Source organism: Papio anubis, chromosome 4 (genome assembly GCF_008728515.1).
Source record: "Papio anubis isolate 15944 chromosome 4, Panubis1.0, whole genome shotgun sequence".
Classification (NCBI taxonomy): Eukaryota; Metazoa; Chordata; class Mammalia; order Primates; family Cercopithecidae; genus Papio; species Papio anubis.
Genome location: NC_044979.1, coordinates 119930652 through 119953696, shown reverse-complemented (window position 1 = coordinate 119953696; position 23045 = coordinate 119930652). Strand labels below are relative to the sequence as shown.

The window sequence follows — 23045 nt, the reverse complement described above, 5'->3', positions numbered from 1 at the left end:
ATAATCAGTATGAAGCTGTATTATCTTTTTAATGCATATATTTCAGTATATTAATGTACAACAATTTATCACATTTTCTCTCTCTCTTTTTTTTTTTTTTCTTGAGATGGAGTTTCACTCTTGTTGCCTCAGCGGGAGTGCAGTGGCCCAATCTCGGCTCACTGCAACCTCCGCCTCCTGGGTTCAAGTGATTCTCCTGCCTCAGCCTCCTGAGTAGCTGGGATTACAGGTGTCTGCCACCATGCCTGATTAACTTTTATATTTTTAGCACAGATGGGGTTTCACCATGTTGGCCAGGCTGGTCTCAAACTCCTGACCTCAGGTGATCTGCCTGCCTTGGCCTCCCAAAGTGCTGGGATTACAGGCGTGAGCCACTGCACCAGGCCTATCACATTTTCTTTTGATGGGCATATTGTATTGAACTATGCATCTCAATAAGGAAGACACTAGGTTCAAGAGACTGAAGAAGACACCCAGAGACAGCAAATGAGGCATGGGATTTTATTAGGAGCATACATACAGGGGAGAGAGTCCAATGGAGGTAGGCTGGATAATAGGACTGCCTTAATTACAGAAATGGTGGTGGTAGCCTGGACAACATATAACCACATAACCCAGTGGCAGCAGGCTGGGCAGGAAAATTGCAACTGCTTGCAAACAGCATGCAGTTTATATAGCATTTTCACTTAACATCCTCCTTCTAGTGAACTCCACCTGCCAACCTTCATGAACCCAAAACTCAGCGCCTCAATCTCTTGTTCGGTCATGTTCCACAGGATGTGACAGGGGCTCAGATGTTTATCATAGATAAGAAACCAATCTCTGTGTTGGCCACTCCCAGATTCCTTAGCTCAGAACACACATCAGGTGCGTCTGCCATAAGGGTCATTCCAAGAGTATGCTTAAGTTATTGCTATCAGTTGTACTTACCCTACAGCACAGTAAGTTGTTCTCATTTTCTCTCAGTTAAATAAAATGCTATACCTTTAATTCTTTATGCAAATATATTTGCTTACTGCGTGATTATTTGCTTTGACAAAACCCAAAAAGTGAAATGACCAAGTTGAAACGTATGCCACTTGTGAAAGCTCTTAAAACGTTTTGCCAAATATCCCCTAGGAAGGTGTTACCCATGTGAACGCCTACTGGTAGTATACAGACATCTATTTCTGCTCATCAGCACCAATTTGTGGGTGAAAAGTAAAATACTACGGTCATTTCTCTAATACTACTGAGGTGTAAAAATTTTATTGGCCATTCATATTTCTTATTTCTTGTTAATATCCTTTGACTTGTTTTTACTAGTATCATCATTTTTAAATCATAGGCTGTTTTTACAATGAGAATACGAATCCTTTGACATATTTTCCTGGCAGTTTTATCTTAAAATTTTGGTTGTATTTTTTATGTTGAAAGTAGCTTTTTATCTCCTTCAGTGTCCTTTTTGGAAATTTTTTTCACACCCTCCACCTTATAAACCAATTCCCCTGAATTTCCGAGTAATCTGTAACTTATTATCTATTTAAGTCTGTATTCCAAGAACAATTCAGTTAGTGGATCTTTTGTTTCAAATAGTTGTCCCAATACCATCTATTGAAAAAAACCTATCCTGTACTCAGGGGTTCAAAATGCTTTCCTCCGTTTGATTCTAGTTTCCATTCTGCTCTGTGTTGAGTGCCATATTTTTTCATATTATTGTACTTTTGTAATATTTTAATATGCTGCATTCTAACATCCTTATCTGCTAGAATAAGAGTATTAGCATGGATTTTCTTCTGTCTTTCATTTTCTTTCTTTCTTTCTTTCTTTCTTTCTTTCTTTCTTTCTTTCTTTTCTTTCTTTCTTTCTTTCTTTCTTCTTTCCTTTTTTTTTGAGGCAGGGGTCTCACTCTGTAACCCAGGCAAGAGTGCAATGCCTCCATCACGGTTCATTGCAGCCCCAAATTCCAGAGTTCAAGCGATCCTCCTACTTCATTTTTTGACTGTTTTGTAGAGAAGAGGTCTCACCATGTTGCCTAGTCTGATCTTGGACTCCTGGGCTAAAGCAATCCTCCCACTTTGGCCTCCCAAAATGCTGGGATTACAGGTGTGAGCCACTGCCTGGTAGCATGCATTTTCTGTCTCAGGTGAACTGTATAATTTATAACATCTTTCACCTAAATGCTATAAAAAATGCCACAGTTCTCTGTATTTGGGTCATCTCTGGGGATAACTGAAAGCTGAGAGGGTGACTTTATAGAAAAGATGGTGCCTGGAGGGTAGGGAGTGAGAGGCAAGTTGTTAGTCTGAGGAAGCACAGTTGTGATGGCTCCTGGTGAAAGAAATCATGCAAGACCAGAATTCAGAATCTGAAGAGCTGATGCATATCCCTGAGACTATCTCCCATGGCTTTTCTGACTTTTAGTTGTAACGTTGACCACAGAAGCCCAAATACTACAACTTACACCCACAGGTCAGGGTCAGGAACACTGGCAATTCTATGTTCTTCCTTGTTGTGACTGACCTTGGATTCTAGGTCTGTGGTGAGCAGTATTTGCATTTTATCATCACAAGTGAGAAGTCTGAACAAGTTAGAGTGCAAATGAAGAGTCACCATCTCTCTTTTTCTGAATGAGGTCCAGGGATGCTACAGACAAAGCCAACATCCTTCTAGAAGCAGCATTTGGGTGTTCAAGTGCTCTGACAGGTGTCTAGGTATCTGCACTGTAGAGAATGAAAAAGTTATCTTAGCCTGGAAAATGCTAAGATCCAGTATTACTGAAGCCCTGTCCGGGCCCTGAGTGATGAAGACGTGTCTCAGATTTTGAGCACCACCACCCCCTGACAAAGTGGGCTGCCAGGGATGTTTACTGCAAAATGTAATCTCAGGTACCTACACTAATCTGCTTCCTGAAGGAGGATAACACTGCCCCATTTGTGTTTTGCTGAGAACGTTTCAGAGTTGAAGATTTTTATTTGGGTCTGGTTTTTTTTTTTTTTTTTTTTTTTTTTTCCAATTTACTCTTTCTAAAAATAATTAAACTACAAGATTGGGTTCAGGGGGTGCCATTCCTTTTGCATGCAGGGACGTCTGCCCTCAGGATGGATGGCTGTTGCCCTTCCTCTTTCATCCTGGTAGAATACTCACCATCCAAGTCTGTGTTGTTGTTCGTTGAGGCAATACATGATTCCATCACAAAGGTAGCTGACTTCTCCCTTTCTGTGGGAAAATCAAGAACAAACTACCCCCGAAAGCATTTACACATTTACTTGGAGTTCTGAGGTATAACTATCTTGATCTGAATTTCTTAGAAGAAGTCAGATAGAAACCCTGAGACACTTCAGAAAAGTCTAGAAACACAGGGAGGGTTTTTTTTCTGTTTCTTTGTTTTTATAATTCATTGAAGGTTATCCAATCTGCTGAAAAAATGGAAGGGTAGGAGAGATATAATATTTAAATTTAGAAAATCTCGGTTCCAGTTATAACTCTACTAATTACTAGTTGTGTGACCTTAAATACTTCACTTTTCTTGGCCTTAGTCTATTTTATTCATAAAATGCAAGATATTTGTAAAATGCCTGCTACAAGAATTTATTACGAGGTTGCAGGATCAAATGAGCTAAGGTTTACAAAAGTACTTTGTAAACTCCAACAGGCTTTGTGTATGTGTATGTGTATATGCAAATACTATGTAAATATACTTTAGGTGTATATTCCGAAGACCAGAGGGCTCCCCCTCAGCCCACATGCACCCCTGAGAGATTCTGCGAGCTGGTGCTCTCTTTGGTCAAGGCCGGGTCAGGCCACACTCTAACCCAAAGTGGTCCTGACTTAGACCTCAGGACCCTCATGGGGCCTGGGGAACGCTTCTCTCTGAAGGAAACACTGGAGCAGGCCAAGAGAGGGTAGATGTTGTCCCCTTGTGTGATGTCCCCTGCGAGAAAAGAAGAACGCACTTTCTCAGCTCAGTGTTCCCACTGACAGCACATGGATTTTTGACTTTGAGATTCTAAAATCTATGGTCTGCTTTCTGCTGTAGAATCCCTGCACTGAAGTGGTCCGATGTGAAACCTCTAGTTAGACCCAATAATCCAACCCTAAAGAGGAATCTTCTGCAATACAGTGCCTGTTCCCCTGCTGCCGGCGGCTTCGGAGACTGAGCCGCGGCTGGCCGGCGCCCCGGGTCCAGCTGAGCGCTGCCTACCGGAGGAGAGAGGCGGGGCTGGGCAGGGATGCGCAGGCCAGCGGAGAATAGCACGGACCCCACCACACTGCGCAGCCGGGAGAAGCCGCCTTTATTTCCCACCTCCGCACAGGCTTTCCCCAGGCAGAAGCCTGGACAGCCCGCGCCGGGCAGCCTCCTCTAGTAGTCTATGGTTTCTTTGTCCTTCTTGTTGAAGGGGTTGTAGGGTTTTACAGTTGTGACCAGTCGAGACAGGGGAGCCTGGTGACGGAAGAGGTCAACTGCCATTTCTTTCTGTAAGACGCTGAGGCAGCATGGGGAGAAAAGGAGGAAAATGAGACATAAAAGACATATAAAAACATACAACCTCACCCAACAAATGATACCCATGTGCGGGAAGGGGAAGAGAGCGCGCACTGCAGGCAGGGAGCGAGGATGACTCCCGCTGGGGAGCTCTCGGCTTCAGGGACTGCACCTCTGCGCTGCGCAGTTATGGTGGGTGCTAGGAATGGGGGTGATCTGCAGAAAGCCACCCAAGGAACCCGACCGCATCGTGTCTGGGGAGGGCCCAGGGCACGCAGGCGAGAGCTCTCCGGGCTGGGCGGCCGTGGGAATTAAAAGGAGTGTCCTCCGAAGAGGAGTGAGAGGTGGACAGACAAGGCACAGGGAAGCCAGGACAAGACATGGGGCGGGCAGACCTCGCTCAGAGGGTAAGAGGGAACATACTTGCGTCACTCAGAGGCCTGGAGAAGACATGGGTGACATGGGAGTGGGGAACCCGGGCCTCACCCAGTGGCCAAGAGGAAGCATGGGTGGAGTGGGCCAGGGCCTCACCCAGAGGCCCCAAGAGAAGACATGGCTGGGTCACTCAGAGGCCAGGAGAAGACATGGGTGGGAGGGGCCCGGGCCTCACCCAGAGGCCAAGAGAAGACATGGGTGGGTCACCCAGATATCTGGAGAAGACATGGGTTGGGGGACCTGGGCCACACACAGAGGCTGGGAGAAGACATGGGTGGCAGGGACTCAGGCCTCACCCAGAGGCCAGGAGAAGACATGGCTGGGTCACCCAGAGACCAGGAAAAGACATGGGTGGGAGGGGCCTGGGCCTCCCGCAGAGGCTGCTGTTGAAGGGTGAGCAAGGCCTGGTGTACAGGACTTTACTGGCTCTGCCAGAGCATTTAAGCTGCCTGTTCCCAGAGGAGGCTCATGACTGGGCTTCATTTTACTTTGCTTGTATACCCAGTAGGAACAAATTTGCCCTATTAAGTTTGGTGTGATAACTAAAATAATTTTGTTTAAAAAAGCTTTGAAAATGTGGAATGCTTTGCAAGGGATGTTTTATCCCCTTGGGTTACTGGCATTCCCAAACTCCCTGTTCTGCCTGGAGGTGGCTGTCCCAGTATCACAGGAGTTGGGCCAGCTATTATGAGCAACCCCACAAGCCCATGGCCTGAAGTAATTTTGCTATGAATTTGCTGCTATTTGAATCACACACGCAATGCAGTGCTTGTATTAGCAGTGAGTTACAATGCTGGCATGGGAGATTAAAAAATTAAAAATAATTAAAATTAACCCTCTATATAGCGACTCCGTCAAAAATGGCTTTGTTTTATGCTATGATCACCTTGAACTAATATTTTATTTTGCTTTATATATATAAATACACACACATACACACACATATATATATATATTATATGTTGTGAGAAATGGCTGCAGAGGTGGGAAGGCAAGTCTCTGTGAAGGTTACATTCTTGTGGGAAGGTGTGGGCAAGAAACACTGGACTGTCCTGGAAAAAGGGAGCTAGAAAAATCATTTGTGCCTGTGTTCTCCTTGCTCATGACTTTGGAGATTGGTCACATCGCTTCTTCTCCACCTCCAATACACCCCATCTCCTCACTTCAAATCTCTTTCAGCTGTCCCTTCCTCTCAGTTTACATTCCATCCCAATATTCATCCTGAGGCACTGTGGGGGCCCTATGTACTTTGCTCCAAATATGGTGTGGGAGTATATGGCCATGGACCCCTTCGTATCAACATTTGAGGCCCAAACAACTTAAAACCTCCAAACCACCAGTACAACTTTCTTGATTACAGAGATCCAGCCAAATGCACTGTTCCTTGTCTCTGCATCAAGAAGATTCAATGGCCTCTCTCTTGTCCCCCTTCCAGTGTACAGCCTGGCAGGCAGGAGCATGTCACTTGACTGCTGGTGTCAGAATCCAGAGCCAGGAGGTTCAGGTTCAGGAGAGAGTGGGCAGGAAGGAAGTGAAGGCAGGAGGCCTGGGAGATTAGCTGTTTGCTTTTTCAAGAAGTTTAGAGGTGAAAGGAACAAGAGGGGAGAACAGGGTGGCAGCTCACAGGGAAGCCACAGGAGACTTTGCTGGGGTTCTTCATAAACAACTGGCCAGCTGGGAGAGGCCAGCACAGCGGGGCAGAAGGGAGGAAGCAGGACTGATGGGAACACAGGACTCAGAGCTCAGAAATAATGATCAATATTTTAGAAAAGTAAGAGCATGTCTTCCTGGGGGAAAAGGGAGACAGCAGTAATGGAAATAGAGCCTGGCATGTGGAGAGGAAGAGGGGACACTAGCAGGGAAAATGAAAGGGTCACGTTGGGTGCCCCAGCAAGCAGGAGGCAAGGCCAGCTGAGAGGGGTGTGGGGAAGGGACTGGAAGCTCCTGTGGCACAGAGAGGTTTGAAGACAGCCACCACAGGAATGGCATTAGTTCTGAATAAGCGAGGAACCCATTGCAGAGGAGCAGGGAGAGTACAGTAGCAGCTAATATTCAGGAGTTCCCAGGGGATGCCCGTGTGAAGACGACTTCTTAGAAATAACAGGAAAAAATGCATCAGATCAAGCAGAAACAGTCAGAAGGAAGTTAGCTCACTACGTTCTCATGACACTCATCAGAGAGAGATCAAGGCTCATACTTTCACTGGAAAGTTTTAGAAAAATAAATTATTGTGTTAAATAAAATCAGAGTGATACTTTTTGATGTGAAGAGCCTGGAAGGCCCAATTTTCTGACCACAAGGGCCAGGCCTTCCTGCTAGAGGGCACTGTCCTTATGAAAGCACGGTGAGTTTTTACACGTTTTAATTCCCTCCTGCCCCTCTGCACTGTGCTTTTTCATGCCAGAAAAAGCCACCACTTGCCAGGAGCTGCTGTTAGGGCAGAAGGCAGAGGTGCAGGCCTTGACACCTGGGCCCAGCACAAGCCATCACTTAGTTGTGGGTGACACTTTGGTTAGTGTCACTTTCTCTAGCGTGTTATCTGCACCCTAAGAATGAGAATCCCAGAGACGCTGCCTCAGAGGGCGCTGGGTTCCCATTCGGGCCATGGATGACAGCTGTATGTGCAGTATGTGTGTATATTGAGGGCCATGGATGGCAGCCATATGTGCAGTATGTGTGTATTGAGGGGGATTGCGAGGACCCCCAAGAGTCAGCTATGGGCCTGAATCTGAATGTGAAAGTCTGGCTGAAAGATACAAGTTATATTCTCTGGGAGTAACAGTAAGGGACAGTTTTTCATTTAGAAATAGAGATTTATCTGAAAAATAATAGGAACCTTTTATCACACATTGGATGGCTTGATTATGCGTTGTGTAGATGTGTTAGAACAATAAGAGATCTGGGTGGGGTCTGAGATTTGGGGGTGAGAAGATGGATTGTTAAGAAAAAAAGAAAAGGGATTAGCAGTGTTTATATCTGCACTGACAAAGAATCTCTGGATCGGATCCCTCCTAAATCATGAACCAGCCACAAGGTTTCATCCTAGCTCTCTTTGGACAGTGAGTCTAAATGATCAATATAAGGATGTATTTAATTTTGACATTGTTTTATGTCCCTCACATGAAGTAAATATATATTGCTTGTCTAAATGTCTACCAGCTTTGCCTTTGGAAATGGATTTGTAACATTTCAAAATACGTCTTGACATTGGCCTTGGCAATGATTTCTTGTGTATCACACCCAAAGCTTGGGCTGCAAAAACAAAAATAAGTAAATATGACTATGTCAGATTAACACACTTCTGTGCAGCAAGGGAAACAATCAGCAAGATGAAAAAGCAGCCTACATACTGGGAGAAAATATTTGGGAACCATATATTTGATAAGGGGTTAATATCCAAAATTTATAAAGAACTCATACAACTCAATACATATAACCCAATTTAAAACAATTTAAAACCCAATTTAAAAAATGGGCAAAGGACCTGAACAGACATGTCTCCAAAGATAACAAAAATGGTGAGCCGGTATATGAAAGAGTGCTTAACATTGCTCCTCAGGGAAATACAAACCACAGTGAGATATCACCTCACACCAATTAGAATGGCTGCCATCAAAAAGACAAGAGATAATAAGTGTTGATGGGAGTGTAGAGAAATGATAGACTGTTGATGGGAATGTAGGTTGGTGCAGCCGTTATGGAAACAGTATGGGGTTTCCCAAAGAAATTAAACATAAAAATAACATATTCCTTCTCTGGAGATATACTCAAAGGAAGTGAAATTACCACCTCATAAAGATATCTGCACTCCTGTGTTCATTGCATCATATTCACAATGTCCAAGATATGGACACAACCTAGGTGTCTGTTGACAGATGAATGGATAAAGAAAGTGGAATATTATTCAGCCTTAAAAAGGAGGAGATCCTGCCATTTGCACTACACGGATGGACCTAGAAGTCATTTTGCTAATAGACACTGAAGGAAACATGTTGCATAGTCTCACTTATTTGTGAAATCTAAAAAAGAAATAAAAAAGTGAAATACACAGAGATAGTGAATAGAACAGTGGTTATGAGGGATTCGGTGGAGGGTGAGGCAAAAGGAGATGTAGGTCAAAGGATGCCAAGTAGCAGACACGCAGGAGGAACAACCATGAGACATAAGATCCATCATAAGGACTATAGAGAGTCATAGTGTATCGTATTCAGGATTTTTGCTAACTGAGTAGATTATAGCTGCTCTGACCACAAGGGGAAGGGGAAAATGGGTAACTATGAAGATGACAAATATGTTCACTATAGTAACCATTTTACTATATACCCATATCTCATCGTAATATCATGTTGTTAGGATGATACACACGACAGAATTTATCTTTTTAAAATACAGGCAAATATTGAGACTGGGAAAAATGTGTCTTGAGAAAAAACCAAATGCAAGTTATTAGCCTAGAAAGCCATTGACCTCCTTTTAAAATGTTTCTCATCAGATGGCCTGGAGAGATGCTAGACAATTACCAATCCAGAAAGTGAGAGGCATTGATAAAGCCTCCTGTTGGCAGGCACCTTAGAAAAGGCCACGCGCACAGGGCTTGTGGGATGCGTAGAATTGTCTATACACGGTGGCCTACAATGGGCTAGTCGGGGCCTGAGAGCTGCCCCCTATGGTGCCTTTACTGTGCCATGAGGAATGCTTGCTGCCCTCAATTACCTGGGACCAAGCCCCACTCCTTCAAGTCACTGCATGAGCCACTCTTCTGTGAAGTCTTCTTTAGTGCCCCCTCCCAGAGCTGCAGGCAGCTTGTGTGTGCCTCAGTTTCCTTATCTGTAAAATGGGGATAGTAACATTCCCTTCCTCACAGGATTCCTGGGACCGTGACATGAGTTAGTACCCACAAAGCACTCAGCTAACAGAAGTGATTATTAGTGTTAAGACATTTTTCGTCATCCTCTGCTGCAATTGTTTATTTCTCATTGCGAGATGGTGAGCTCCTTGCAAGCAGTTCTTGTGATTTATTGGAGCACAGTAAACATGCATTGACTCAATAAAAGGTCATGTGAATCCACCAGCAAATGGGTGAATGAATGAGAGGATGAGCAGCTGGGTGGACCAAGAGCCACAGCCCAAGAGGCCCATGCATGGCAGCTGCTCCCATACACAACCATTGCCCTTCTGAAAGTTTAAGCAGCTGATCAGAGCAGGAGCTCGGGCTTGGTACCCATGGCCTGACAGTCACCTCCTCAGAAAGCTCTCCCTGACCAGCAAGCTCAATAAGCCCCTTCTGAGGAACTCTCTCCTACATCAGTCTTTCTTCTTCATTTCACTAGCTAAGGTTATTATTTCATTTCTTCACATTTCTTCAGTTACTCGCGTGCTTCTTTACTGTCTATCTTTTGTACCAGAAAATAAGCTCCTGAAAGCCGGGACCTTGTCTGTTCATCCCTGTATCTTCAGTGTCTTGAACAGTACCTGGTCCAGAATTGATGCTCAATAAATATTTGATAAGGCCAGGCACAGTGGCTCATGCCTGTAATCCCAGCACTTTGGGAGGCTGAGGTGGGCGCATCACTTGAGGTCAGGAGTTCGAAACCAGCCTGGCCAACATGGGAAAACCCTGTCTCTACCAAAAATACAACAATTAGCTGGGCGTGGTAGTGCATGCCTGTAATTCCAGCTACTTGGGAGACTGAGACATGAGAATCTCTTGAACCCAGGAGACAGAGGTTGTAGTGAACTGAGATAGCACCACTGCACTCCAGCCTGAGCTACAGAGTACTCGGTCTCAAATAAATAAATAAATAAATAAATAAATAAATAAATAAATGAAATGTGTGATAAACAAATGACTCCTTTACCAAAAGAATGTGACCTAGGAGAACAAGCTCTCCTTTTGGAGGAGAACTGCCATCCCTCTAGTCTGCCTTCCGACTGTGCTAGCATATTTGTCTGCACTGGGCCAGCCACTAGACATCATTCAGACTGTGTTTGCATTTTCCAAACCATTTGCAATGCCAGGAATTCCATCAGGTGCTTTCAAATTTGAGTTATAATAAATGAGTAACGATGTGCTCCTTCTCACTAGTAGCTTCAAATAAAGGAATCTTCAGTAACCTTGCATCTAACATCTCCTGTTTTCTGGGATTTTTTTTTTTTTTTTGAGATGGAGTCTCACGCTGTTGCCCAGGCTGAAGTGCAAGTGCAGTGGCACTCTTGGCTGACAGCAACTGCCACCTCCTGGGTTCAAGTGATTCTCCTGCCTCAGCCTCCGAAATAACTGGAATTACAGGTGCCCACCACCACACCTGGCTAATTTTTGTATTTTTAGTAGAGACAAGATTTCACAATGTTAGTCAGGCTGGTCTCGAACTCCTGAACTCAAGTGATCTGCTCACCTCAGCCTCCCAAAGTGCTGGGATTACAGGCGTGGTGAGCCACCATGCCTGGCCACCTCTCCTGCTTTCAGTCTGCAAAATGCAGGTTTAAAAATATATGTGACTTTCAACAGAATTTTGTCTTTTCTAAAAAATAAGGTGACTGTTACAAGAAGTAACTATCTGATGTATGTTCCATGTGTCTTCTGATGGTCATGCAGAAAGGTAATGTGTGTGCACAGCTGTGAGTCTAAGAAGCAAAGATGCCATTCCTCTAAAGTGCCTGAAATACCTTCATATGCCCCTTTTGGCTACATTCATAATAACATTAATCTACACCTGGTTTTCAGTGTAATTTTGGGTGAGATTCAAAAAGGAAACACATACAAGGCTTAATAAAGTTCCCCTCAGTAGGAAAATGGAAAATTATCTTTTTTCTGTTTCAGACTTGATGCTACATTTTTAAAAACAATGTAAATTTGCTTTTACTATTTAATTGTTCTTTAATGGAATAAACATAATTAGGATTTCCCCTCCTAATGTATCTGAGCAAATTGAGTAAGAGGCTTCATACTTACCGGTGCAGTTCTGAATCTGGTGATGGGGTTGTTGATGGAATATTAGAATTTACTGGGTGGGTGGCTGTGAAATGAACCTTGCCAGTATATCCTGGAATATTTGCAGCACTAAAGTGAAGAGTTAAGAGAGGAGGAAGAGAGGAAATTAAAATGATGATTTGTGAAATTGTCATGGTAACTAGCACCCAAATATGAAAAATATAAAGAAAGATGCAGTCTAATTTTTTTTTTCCTGTATAAGGTGTGGAACTTGGGCTGTCCAAAAAGGAAACAGTGCAGGCCTGGGGCATGCTCAGGCACAGGTACTTAGATAACAGCCCTACGCTGGAGTCAATACAATTTATTTCAAGTTCACATTTTCCTAATATTTTAAATTTCCATGTCTTTGATAAACATGACTCACTGCTGACTCTGTTTCATAATGAAGGAAGATATCAGGTCTTCACAGAGCAGCAGACCTATATCCCATATATATTTCTGTAATGCAGACTCTAATATTCATGAATATGCACACTTACATTTACAACATTGTTACTTTTATCAAATATCTTTCTTATCACCATTAACGTACTGTACTACAAATTTCAGATGATTTCCTAAAATTACCCATTGGAAACAAATGTACCCCAGCATTAATTCTACAACAGTCTGTTTAGTCGAACTCCACTGACTCTTCTGCTTCCCTCTTCTTTTCTCCGCCAGGGACAGTGGGAGATAAAAGGAAAACACAAGCGTGAAGAAGCCATCTTCAGTGTGTGTAAAAGCTCTCTCTCTCCAGAAAGGGCAAACGAGTATTCAAGAGAAAGGTTTAAGTAGGTAGTTCAGAGGAAGGAATGTGAAGAATAACGAATATTCTTGCCATGATAGCACACAAGGTGGTTTACACAGATTATTTCCTAGGAGGTGGGTAAGGCTTATGGGACAGGCCCAGCGTGAAGCTCCGTCCTGTGTGCTGCAAGGAGTTGAGGAAAATAAGATTTAAATTGTATTTCAAAGTCCAAGAACACACCATTTGCAGATCATGAGGCTCTGTGTAACAGCCTACCATCTTTGCAGCGTCGTATCAAGGCCTTGGCCTCAGCTCACTGTGCTGGCTTCAGGAAGGAACGAGAAAGGCCACCATCATGAACTTGCCCCCAGTGAGGAAAGGGCCAGTGGGCAGCTTGCACATTTCACTCATCTCAGTGGCTTTCACTTGCCATCCTTGGGCCTTTCTCTGAGAGCAGGACATCCCTGTGGCATGGTTCCCTATTCAAATTGGCGCCCAGACAAAATGCGACACAGTAGCAACAAGCAAACCTCTGTGGGTGGTGGAGGAATGGTTCTTCAATGGCTGCCTTGGTTATATCCATGACCTTCCCACACGACCAGTAAGCCAAACAAAGCCTTCTCCAGGAACCACTTATCTTAGGAGTAATTTTCAAAATTTGGAACTTATAGAAGTTGCTCCTGAAAGTATCAGGTGACAAGGCAGGCAGAAGAGAGGTTAGTGAAAGGGGTGTGTGCTTAAGGGTTGGGAGGAAGATTCAGACCCTGGTTCCCCATATCATCTCTGGGATCTGGACTAGACATAGTCTTTTGGAGCCTGCTAGCCTCAGCCTGACCCCAGGTAGTGATACCAACCAGAAGGGCTTGGGTGAGGGAGAAGTGGAAACAATGAGAAGGATTCACATTGCAATTTCTTGGTGCAATTGATTATGTGCAAATATCAACATGTTGGGGGAAAATACGTATCAGGCAGGGAATTGCACTAATAAATCTCCTAATTCTCTTCCAGTTATGTAATTTATGACTCTGTTGGTGATGACTTACTGGCTTGCAGGTGATATAATCAAGGACACCCAGAGACTAACAAAGTGAAGGGAAATTACACCTATGGCAACAGCAGAATAAACAGTACAAAATAACCGATTTTGTGAGACTAGGAAAGTAAGGCAGCTAAAGACTGGGGGAAGCTCACTGCATTGAGAAGCAGGCTTCTGTGGCAAGTCTGACTCTGCCCCTTAACCAACTGTGAAGTTTTACTCCAGTGAAGAAAGCTCTCTGAGCTTCAGCTCAGTCAACTGCAGCATGAAGACAACAACACTAACTTCTTAGGGGCACTCTGGGGATTAGAGGAATTAAATGAATGTGAAAGCAGCTAGCAAATTGTTAGCACTTAATAGATGCTAAACTAATTTCAATTGAAATACAGTAATTTAAAGAAATAAAACATTTACAAAATAAGGGCCATGCACATGGAGATTGCAAAGTTTATCCAGTACAGACAGCTGAAAAGATGCTGAGACAGAGGTTTCCAATAGTGCTGCACACTGATATCTCAGGGGCATCTTTAAAGGTACCAATGCCTGGCTCCCACCCCCACAATTTTTTTTTTTTTTTTTGAGACGGAATCTTGCTCTGTTGCCCGGGCTGGAGGACAGCAGCACAATCTCGGCTCACTGCAACTTCCGCCTCCTAGATTCAAGTGATTCTCCTGCCTCAGCCCCCTGACTAGCTGCTGTTATAGGCATGTGTCACCATGCTCAGCTAATTTTTGTATTTTTAGTAGAGATGGGGTTTCACCATGTTGGTCAGGCTGGTCTCGAACTCCTAACCTCGTGATCCGCCCGCCTCGGCCTCCCAAAGTGCTAGGATTACAGGTATGAGCCACCGTGCCTGGCCCAGTCCCACATTTTAATGTAACTAGTAAGTGGTGTGGCCTGAGCACTGGGACTTTTGACAGCTCTCCAGATGATTCTCCTGTGCTGCTAAATTCAGGAACCTCTGTTTTAGAGTCACACTGTCAAGCTTGCTGGAGGGACCTAGGTGAGTGAACTGAAGCTGCCGAATTCTAGGCAGTACCCTGCAGGATTTCTTGGAATTTTGTTGGAAAAGTGCAGATGTAAGTTAGAGAGGTAACCCAGAATGAGGCAAAGTTATTCATGCATGCGTCTCTCTGTCAACCATTCATTAAAGCTTCCATGCATGTTACAAAGGAAATCCCCTCCATCTGTGTGAAAGGTTTTTTCCACTGCCTTTGAAAACACCTGCAGAATTAAAATGCCTCTAAAGTCATATCCTCCCATCAGAGCAGTTAAGAAGTCAGAGGGATGGACGCAGGCCATCTGTCAATCACATGAAGGGCTTGATAAAAAACATTGCACAGCCTCTGTGCCTCTGTGGCATGCAGGTTATTGATGCTAAATGGTATCATATGTTACATTGTCTTAATGCTGTTAGATTACATCATATTTCATAATAACATATCATGAAAGGTAGACTGATTAGCTGCTCAGGCTTGAGAATGAATTCACTTGCATAATAAACTGCCAAATACTTGAAAACGAAAGTCCTCACCCACACTACTTCTAAATCTATTCCATTTAACCCTGGCACATATGGCCATAGCAAGGGGAATTTTGCCATCTTAAGTGCAATACGGTGACCTTATATTAAGAGGAGAATACTCTCTGGGGGACACTTTAGACTGCTGCTGATAGGAGATGTTATTTTTCAGTTGGAGGGAACAAAGCTATTAAAGATACTGAAACATACAAGCTGGGAAATGGATTTCCAGATTAGTCGCATGTTCAAAGAATTCCACTCCCCATTTCAGGAAAGCAGAAAGAAGCAGAGACCCACTTAAAAATAAGAAGTCTTCATTTTTACCTTTGCTCCACAGCTTCCAGTCCTTTAAACACCTTATTTTGTACTCGCTAGTTCCAAATAAACCAGGATTTTGTTCACTATTGGATACATTTGGATTGTATCAAATTGTATCAAATGTATCAATGTTCACTAATTGATACATATTATTGCCTAAGTCTACAACGAATTGGTTCTCAACAAAGCATGATAAAATAGAAATTAAGTAATTTAAGAAAATCAAGAAGTTTAGTAACTCAGAAGAAGGGAGTACAGATGGTATGTAAGTTAAATATGAGACAGGAAAAATGTGGAGAAAACCATGTTATATGTAGAATATAGTAGTGTATATGTGCATAAAATTTAGGCATGCATACAAATTCTCACTCTACACTGTAAACATGACTAATAGTCATTGAGTATGTTCTATGTTCCAGGTACCCTTTTAAATGCTTGATGTAAGTTGACTATACAATAATCTTGTGCCATAGGTCCTATGATCATGCCCATTTTATAGATGGAGAAACTGTGGAAGAGAAAGTCTAAGTAACATGGCCAGCACCAACCAAGCTCGCAAGTGGCAGAACTGGACCTCAGTGTGATTGAACTGAATGGGAAGGGCCATTGGCATTACTCCCAGCTCAGCCAGGAAAGCCTTGTTAGCTCACGGCGGGCTGCATTTATACGGGGTGGGGTGTAAGTGCAGGTTCAGATCAATGTGACAGTCTTTTATTTAGAGCCATTCTATATCAGGTACAGTTCTAGGCAGATATCAAGCTGATTTAGCTCCCAACAGCTTTCACACTAATACTTTTAATTTAAAAAATGCACATTTAAATGTTTGCAGATCCCAAGTGGACAAAGACCGTGGATACGACATAAGGGAGGGGAGTGTGAGACAGACACATTTAATTTCCAGGGCTGCCCTGACCAGCTGTGTGAACTTAGACCTCAACTGAAGTTTTCTCAGGCATCTCACCTATAATTGGCCATCAGTCAGGGTAGCTGCACTCCCTTGGAGGGTGCTGGGGACAATGTGATACAAGTAAAGGCCTGGCACAGTGTCCAGCGTGCAGCAGGTGCAGACCCATGTGAGAGGAGCAGCAGGAGATGGATGGGAGTTAGGGTGGGCAAGGGGAGCACAAAGTGGGAGAGGGAGGAAGAGTAGTAAAGTCCAGGCTTGGACGTTAGGAAGGGTCAGCCTAGAGGGCTGGGAGAAGGGAAGGACTACGGAGAACTGTAAAGGGGATGCAGCTGGAGAGGAAAAGACAGGAGTCCATTGTGAGTTGGGCTTTTGTCTGATTTTATTGTCCAATGACAAATGCAAGTAAAACTGGAATCATTTTGCAATGACTTTTGGTCACTGGATTGCATTTTTCTGAATATCATAAGATGTCGTGGCCACAAGATATATTTTAGGAATTACAGGTTTATTGATTATTCTCTTCATCTAGTGGGTATAGTCTTTCCTCCTGTTTTCTTGGGATCTTCAATTCTTCCATTTAGAAGGGAATGTAGAAACAGTATAACTCAAAGCTTTTATATTATAGCTGAGGCTGGAGCTCCAAGAACCCGTTATTTGCCAAAGGCAGAAGCCACGTTTAATGTGAGTTAAGGCAAGAGCTTGCCCTGGGGATTAAGAGGTCAGTTCTCTGGACTTTTTACCACTCATGAAATGAGTGACCTTGCCTCTTTATGTCATTTCCTCTGGCCTCAGACTCCTCATCTGCAAAATGGGGATAGAACTTGCACCTTCACCTCTGGCCTCATCACATTATTTGAAAAACAAATGAGGGAGTGTGTGAAAGTAGTCTGAAAAGGCAGAAGTGTTGGGCTGATCTAAGGAACTACTATTCATAGAGTTATTCTTTAACCTGGGTTGTGGTAAGGTTTTTTTGTTAAGCTGCAACACAGTCCAGTGGCTGACAGGGAAGCCCCCTTTTGGATGGGAGACATTTGTCAGGGGCTGCCTGGGGGTCCATGATGGACAATTCCTCTTTATTTGCAAATGCTTCCTCAGATATCATTGAGGTCAAAAAGCACAGTAAATGTGAAACCTTGTAACGTCCTGAGATAAAAGATTATAACTTAGTGGAGGATGGTACCTCAGAGGCAGCTGCCTAGTTTGGAAAAACAAGCAAATGGTAACTGCAAGTGCTGGGTTTGGGGTCAGAAGGCATGGGCTGTGCTGCTCTGTTAGCTGGGCCTGCACCTCACCTGTGCTGAGCCTGTTTATTCTTTGGAAACACAAGGGAGAGATGCATATATGTTAGATCCCAGAGCTCTCTTCCATATATGTAAGATATATATACACACACATACACACACACATACACACACACACACATATATATGTCTACAATAGAGTCCATTACCAAAGAAAAAGCACCCCAACACCTCTTTCCATATCCTTGGGAAAGGACACAGATCTGCCATTACAGATCATTCAGTTATCATGTTCCTTGTACTGATGACTCATGACTGCAAAGCACTGAAGGTATATGGCACTGTAAAATGGTTACTAAAATGGACTGAGCTTCTCTTCAGACTTGTTCACTGAGCCCTTGCAAAGAATATGGATCTTATATTGAAGAGGATAAAAACGTCAGATTTGAAAAACAGGATTCTTTTTTCTCTTTTTTTGAGACAGGGTCTCTGTCACCCAGGCTGGAGTGCAGTGGCGCGATCGTAGCTCACTGCAACCTTCGTCTCCCAGGCTCAAGCGATTCTCCTGCCTCAGCCTCCCTAGCAGCTGAGATTACAGATGCTCAGCACCAAGCCTCACAAATTTTTGTGTTTTTTAGTAGAGATGGGGTTTCACCATGTTGGCCAGGCTGATCTCCAACTCCTGACCTCAGGTGATCCACCTGCCTTGGCTTCCCAAAGTGCTGGGATTACAGGTGTGAGCCACTGCGCCCGGCGTGATTAAACAGGATTCTTATCTCAGTCTTACCTTAACTTTCTGCTTGACACAGATTATAAGTGGGGATGAATTTGTATCAGTTAAAAAAAATTTCCTGAACACTACCCAGATCCAGTCAACAGTACATGTTTGTTGAAGAAACAAAGAAAATTGTTTAGCTATACTGAACTTCAATAATTTTTGTTGAACCCAATGACTGTTTTGGATTCTTTCTATTTCCTAAATTAGTCTCAAGTTATAAGTTAGGAACTGCAGTAGAAACCGTAGAAACTGCATTAATATTTCGAGTTCCTGAACTCTAAATGTCATTTAATAACTGCGCATGCCTACCAAATTCGAAAATAATTTTAACAAGAAAACTCAGGCAACAATTTCATTTTTAGTGGTTTGTTCTAAAAGAATGCATGGATAAGTGTACAACATATATGTAGAGGCTGCTTTTGCTATATTCTTTACAACAAGAAAAGTAGTCAGGGCTTGGGCTACATAAACTTGTTATAGACTTGGTGGGATACATCTAGCCATTAAAAAGATTTTAATATGGAAAAATATTTAGTGCATATTTCAATCTTACATACACACATACACTCCACCTATGCATGCACACGCGATACACTTGTACATATATGTTGCACACATTCATAAATGCATGAGGGGAAGAGTCTAAAAAGAAATCAAACTTTTAATATTGGAATTGAAAATGAAAGGTATTTTACTTTCTACCTTCAAAAATATCTGAATTATTTTCATAATGAACATTTTTGGAAAAAAGTTATTTGTGGAGCTTCAGTGTTCACATTAAAGGTGAGCATAAATACTGAGCATAATCACGGGCTCATCAAACCTCTGTAAATTCACATAACACTTCAAGAAAATGATAGCCATAAGTTTAAGAACGTTTTAAGAATGTTTACATATTCTGACCCCGGAATCCTTTTGGAGGAGTGTCACTTAAGTAAATAACTTCAAATCAAGAAAGAGTCATATAAAGAATATTTGGGGGCGTGATTTACCATATCAAAAATGGAAACAATTTACATATGTAACCTAAGTGAATGAGGCAGTTACAGTACATCTACACAAATAGAAGCTATGATAAGCTCATAAAAACATGTACCCATAATTATGTGGTAATGTTATGGTGGTAAAAATGTTCTGTGTAATGTGATCATAGCTATGTAAATATACATAAGCAAGATTAAAAGTGTGTATGACAGATGGAAATATGCCAACATGTTAATAATAGTTATATTTTGTGTAAGAGTTTGGTTATATTGTTATTGTTATTAATATTTCTGTACTTTTTCTTTAATGATCAGATTCAGTTCTACAATAAAAATTAAAACTACTATTTTTAAGCTATTAGCACAATCACTACCAATATAAAAAACACAGAGCATGTCAGATAACTTAGTAACCATAAAACAAAATTAAATGATGAAGGAAATTTTTAAAACTTTTGCCCTGTAGGAAAATTGGTGATTCCAATGCTGAAACCACTTGAACTAGAGAGTAAATGGCCTTGACCCTTGCCTGAAATATGGCTTTTGGGCTGGGTGTGGTGGCTGACACCTTTATGCCAGCACTTTGGGAGGCCAAGGCAGGTGGATCACTTGAGGTCAGGAGTTCGAGACCAGCCTGACCAACATGGCGAAACCCCCATCTCTACTAAAATTACAAAAAAATTAACCAGGCATGGTGCTGTGCACCTGTAATCCCTGTTACTCAGGAGGCTGATGCAGGAGAATCACTTGAACCTGGGAGGCAAAGGTTGCAGTGAGCCGAGATCACACTACTGCACTTCAGTCTGGGTGACAGAGTGAGACTCTGTCTCAAAACAAAACAAAACAAAACAAACAAAACAAAACAAAACAAAAAAAACCAAAAAGGCTTTCACTAAAAAGGCAAGGGTATAGCAGGGCTTCCCAGCCATGATTAAGTGCCACCAATCATTTAAAAAAAACCCTAAAAATATCATAAAGCCATTTCTCTTCAAGAAACTTTAAGATGAAAAAATTCAAGAGGAGACATACTTGCGTTTGAATAGGATGGTTCTCTATTCCTTACTTGGCACAAAGTAAGCTCATGTACTCGTATGCAAATGACATCATATTGTTTGTATTCTCCTGTACTTTGCTTTTTAGCTCAAGCAGTATTGTGGAAACTACATAATAATTTGTTTAGAGATTCATATGTATGTATCAAAACTAGAAAGAAAACTAAGCAAAAGAAAGGCATAAAGTCTAACGAGTTTAACTTCTGAGCTGGGGAAGCAGAAGCATGGGCAATGAAATTGGGGCTACACACATGGTTGAAAACATTTGAGTACGATTCTGTGTGTTACTAGGTGGGGGATAGACAGGTGTTTACTTATGTTATTTGATATGTCATATGTGACACTATATCTTTCTGTGTCTGTCAATATTTTATAAATAAAAATGAAAAGCATTTCTTTGTGTTAACAGGTTAAGATTCCGTTCAAAAATTGACAGCGAATCAAAAGAAGAAACTTTGCAACCTTGGAGGCCCTCTAGTGCCCAAATCAGATAAGTACAATTAATGTCTTCAATTCTTTTCTATGATTCTCTCAAAATATCATTTGCTTAAAAACAGAAATTAACAGCAAGATGAGGTAGGAATGCTATACGCCCAATTTATTGAAGTTAAGTGGTTCATTTTTACGTCAAGTCTTTAAAATGCTGCCATACTGCTCTTCACTCTCTTTGAAGAAATGACCCCAAACAATGTTTTGATTCTTTAGCAAGAATGTTTCATAAAACATTTCAAAATTTAGATGTAGTATCAAAGAAGAAACAATCCTAAATTGTTGTGCCCGAAGAATATTTTAAATTGGCTTTCTTCCTATATCCTTCCTTTAGATTTTTAGAATTATTATGTGTAATAGCAATGATTTCCTTGCAGAATGTATGGAAGAATCCAGCCCACTGACTCCTTCCTCAGGACGAAGCACGGCTCGACAGCCTTCAAGTTCCTATGTGTAAAAGTGATTCCTCTCGGCCCGGCCGAGAGGTGCATGCCTGTAATCCCAGCACTTTGGGAAGCCGAGGTGGGCGGATCACGAGGTCAGGAGATTGAGACCATCCTGGCTAACACGGTGAAACCCCGTCTCTACTAAAAATACAAAAAATTAGCCGGGTGTGGTGGTGGGCGCCTGTAGTCCCAGCTGCTCAGGAGGCTGAGGCAGAAGAATGACGTGAACCCGGGAGGCGGAGCTTGCAGTGAGCGGAGATTGCGCCACTGCACTCCAGAGCCTGGGCAACAGAGCGAGACTCCGTCTCAAAAAAAAAAGTGATTCCTCTCTGTTAGTGATCAGCCGTTTCTCAGATACTTTACAAACATTAGTGATCCCTCCACGATCACCTCGCTTGGTGGCATTTTTTTTTCTCACAAGTTTCGGATGAAGAAACTGAAGTCACAGAGATGAAGTGACTTGCTCAAGGGCCCCAAGTGAGTCAATCTCCAAAATCTCCTTTGTGACAAACCACATTTCTTTTAGGAAGCAGGTATCTTTCTTCTTCAGCTATGTTCAATAAAAAGCCACGTTTAAATTCCTTCATTTATAGTAAAGTCCATCATCATATTTCATTCTCAGTAATAAAACAAGGGAAATAATCATGAATGGAACTCACCGACTTGTGTTTGTATAAAGAGGCTTAGAGCACCGCGGCTTGGCTAGCGATGCGATGTCTCCCAACGGGTTGTCAACATCATCAGCATTTGTAGACTGCACATGACCACTGTTAGAATGGAAAGGAAAGAAGGCATACATTTCTTTATAAGAAACATAGAAGAAACCATTGAACAGTATTCTAACTTCCAAAGGAAATTTATTTGCCAAAATAGATCAAAGGCTCAAAATGCAAAATGTAAAGCATAATGATAGAGCAATTTTCCTTAAAATATATAAAGATGATTTTCTCTTCTTCAGAATGAGCGGTGCCATGCTCCTTGATGTTAAGTTTGAGCCAGAGTGAGTAAGGGCTGTTTTGTGTTTCTGAACAAAGAAGCGGGCTGTTCCTGTAGCCCCAGCACAATTCCTTCTTTGGAGACTGGCTAGAGGTTGGGCAAGGAAGAGGCGGGCGTATGCTGGAGATAATAAGGCTAAGGGTGGATGGAAACCCTCACGGGTGCAGAGGGGCTTGGGCAACAAGCCACGTGCCCTTGGGCCTGAGAGAAAATTGAGAGGCCGAGTTAATGTCAATCAGAGAGAGTTTCAAGGACTTCTGGGGCCACTGGTAGAAATACCAGTCAACTGCAGAGCAGGAGAGGCCGAGTAATGGGAGGGGTTGGGCCAGGACTAAAGGTCCAGATCCCTCCTCCATATTCTTGGATCTACTTTGTTTCAAGGTTTTTCTTCCATTTAAAAACCAAGAGAAGACCCCAACTGGCAGATAATGTACTTTTTTGCCATCTATGGAAAGCTGGCATTAAATGTAGAAAATAAGAGGTGATATTTCCTGCACTTCACTGTTAACGAGCACCTCATCCCTTCTGCAATTAAAACAATTTTCGTGATTCATAACACCCAATAGTGGTAGCATCCAAGGTATTTTATTTCAAAAGGTAACCTATTTGGAAAAACAAAAAAATACCACTCTTTCTTTCTCTCTCTCTCTCTCTCT

General features: G+C 42.5%; 1 protein-coding gene across 2 annotated transcripts in view; it reads right to left on the bottom strand.

Annotated features, from left to right (window-relative positions):
* Positions 1-487: 487 nt before the first annotated feature.
* The window catches only part of SPATA48 (spermatogenesis associated 48), a 67997-nt gene continuing 45439 nt past the window's right edge, over positions 488-23045 (bottom strand). Inside the window, exons 7-10 of one of the 2 annotated variants that reach the window (XR_004183277.1) lie at positions 22053-22160; positions 11853-11960; positions 4286-4466; positions 488-3913 (exon numbers count right to left, since the gene is read on the bottom strand). Coding sequence is in view for 1 of the 2 variants with exons in the window: in XM_003895986.5 (XP_003896035.2) it covers positions 4343-4466; positions 11853-11960; positions 22053-22160 (340 nt within the window). In the remaining variant the exon portion in view is untranslated. Of the gene's footprint in view, positions 4467-11852; positions 11961-22052; positions 22161-23045 lie in introns of both variants that reach the window. The other variant, XM_003895986.5, reaches the window with a different exon arrangement.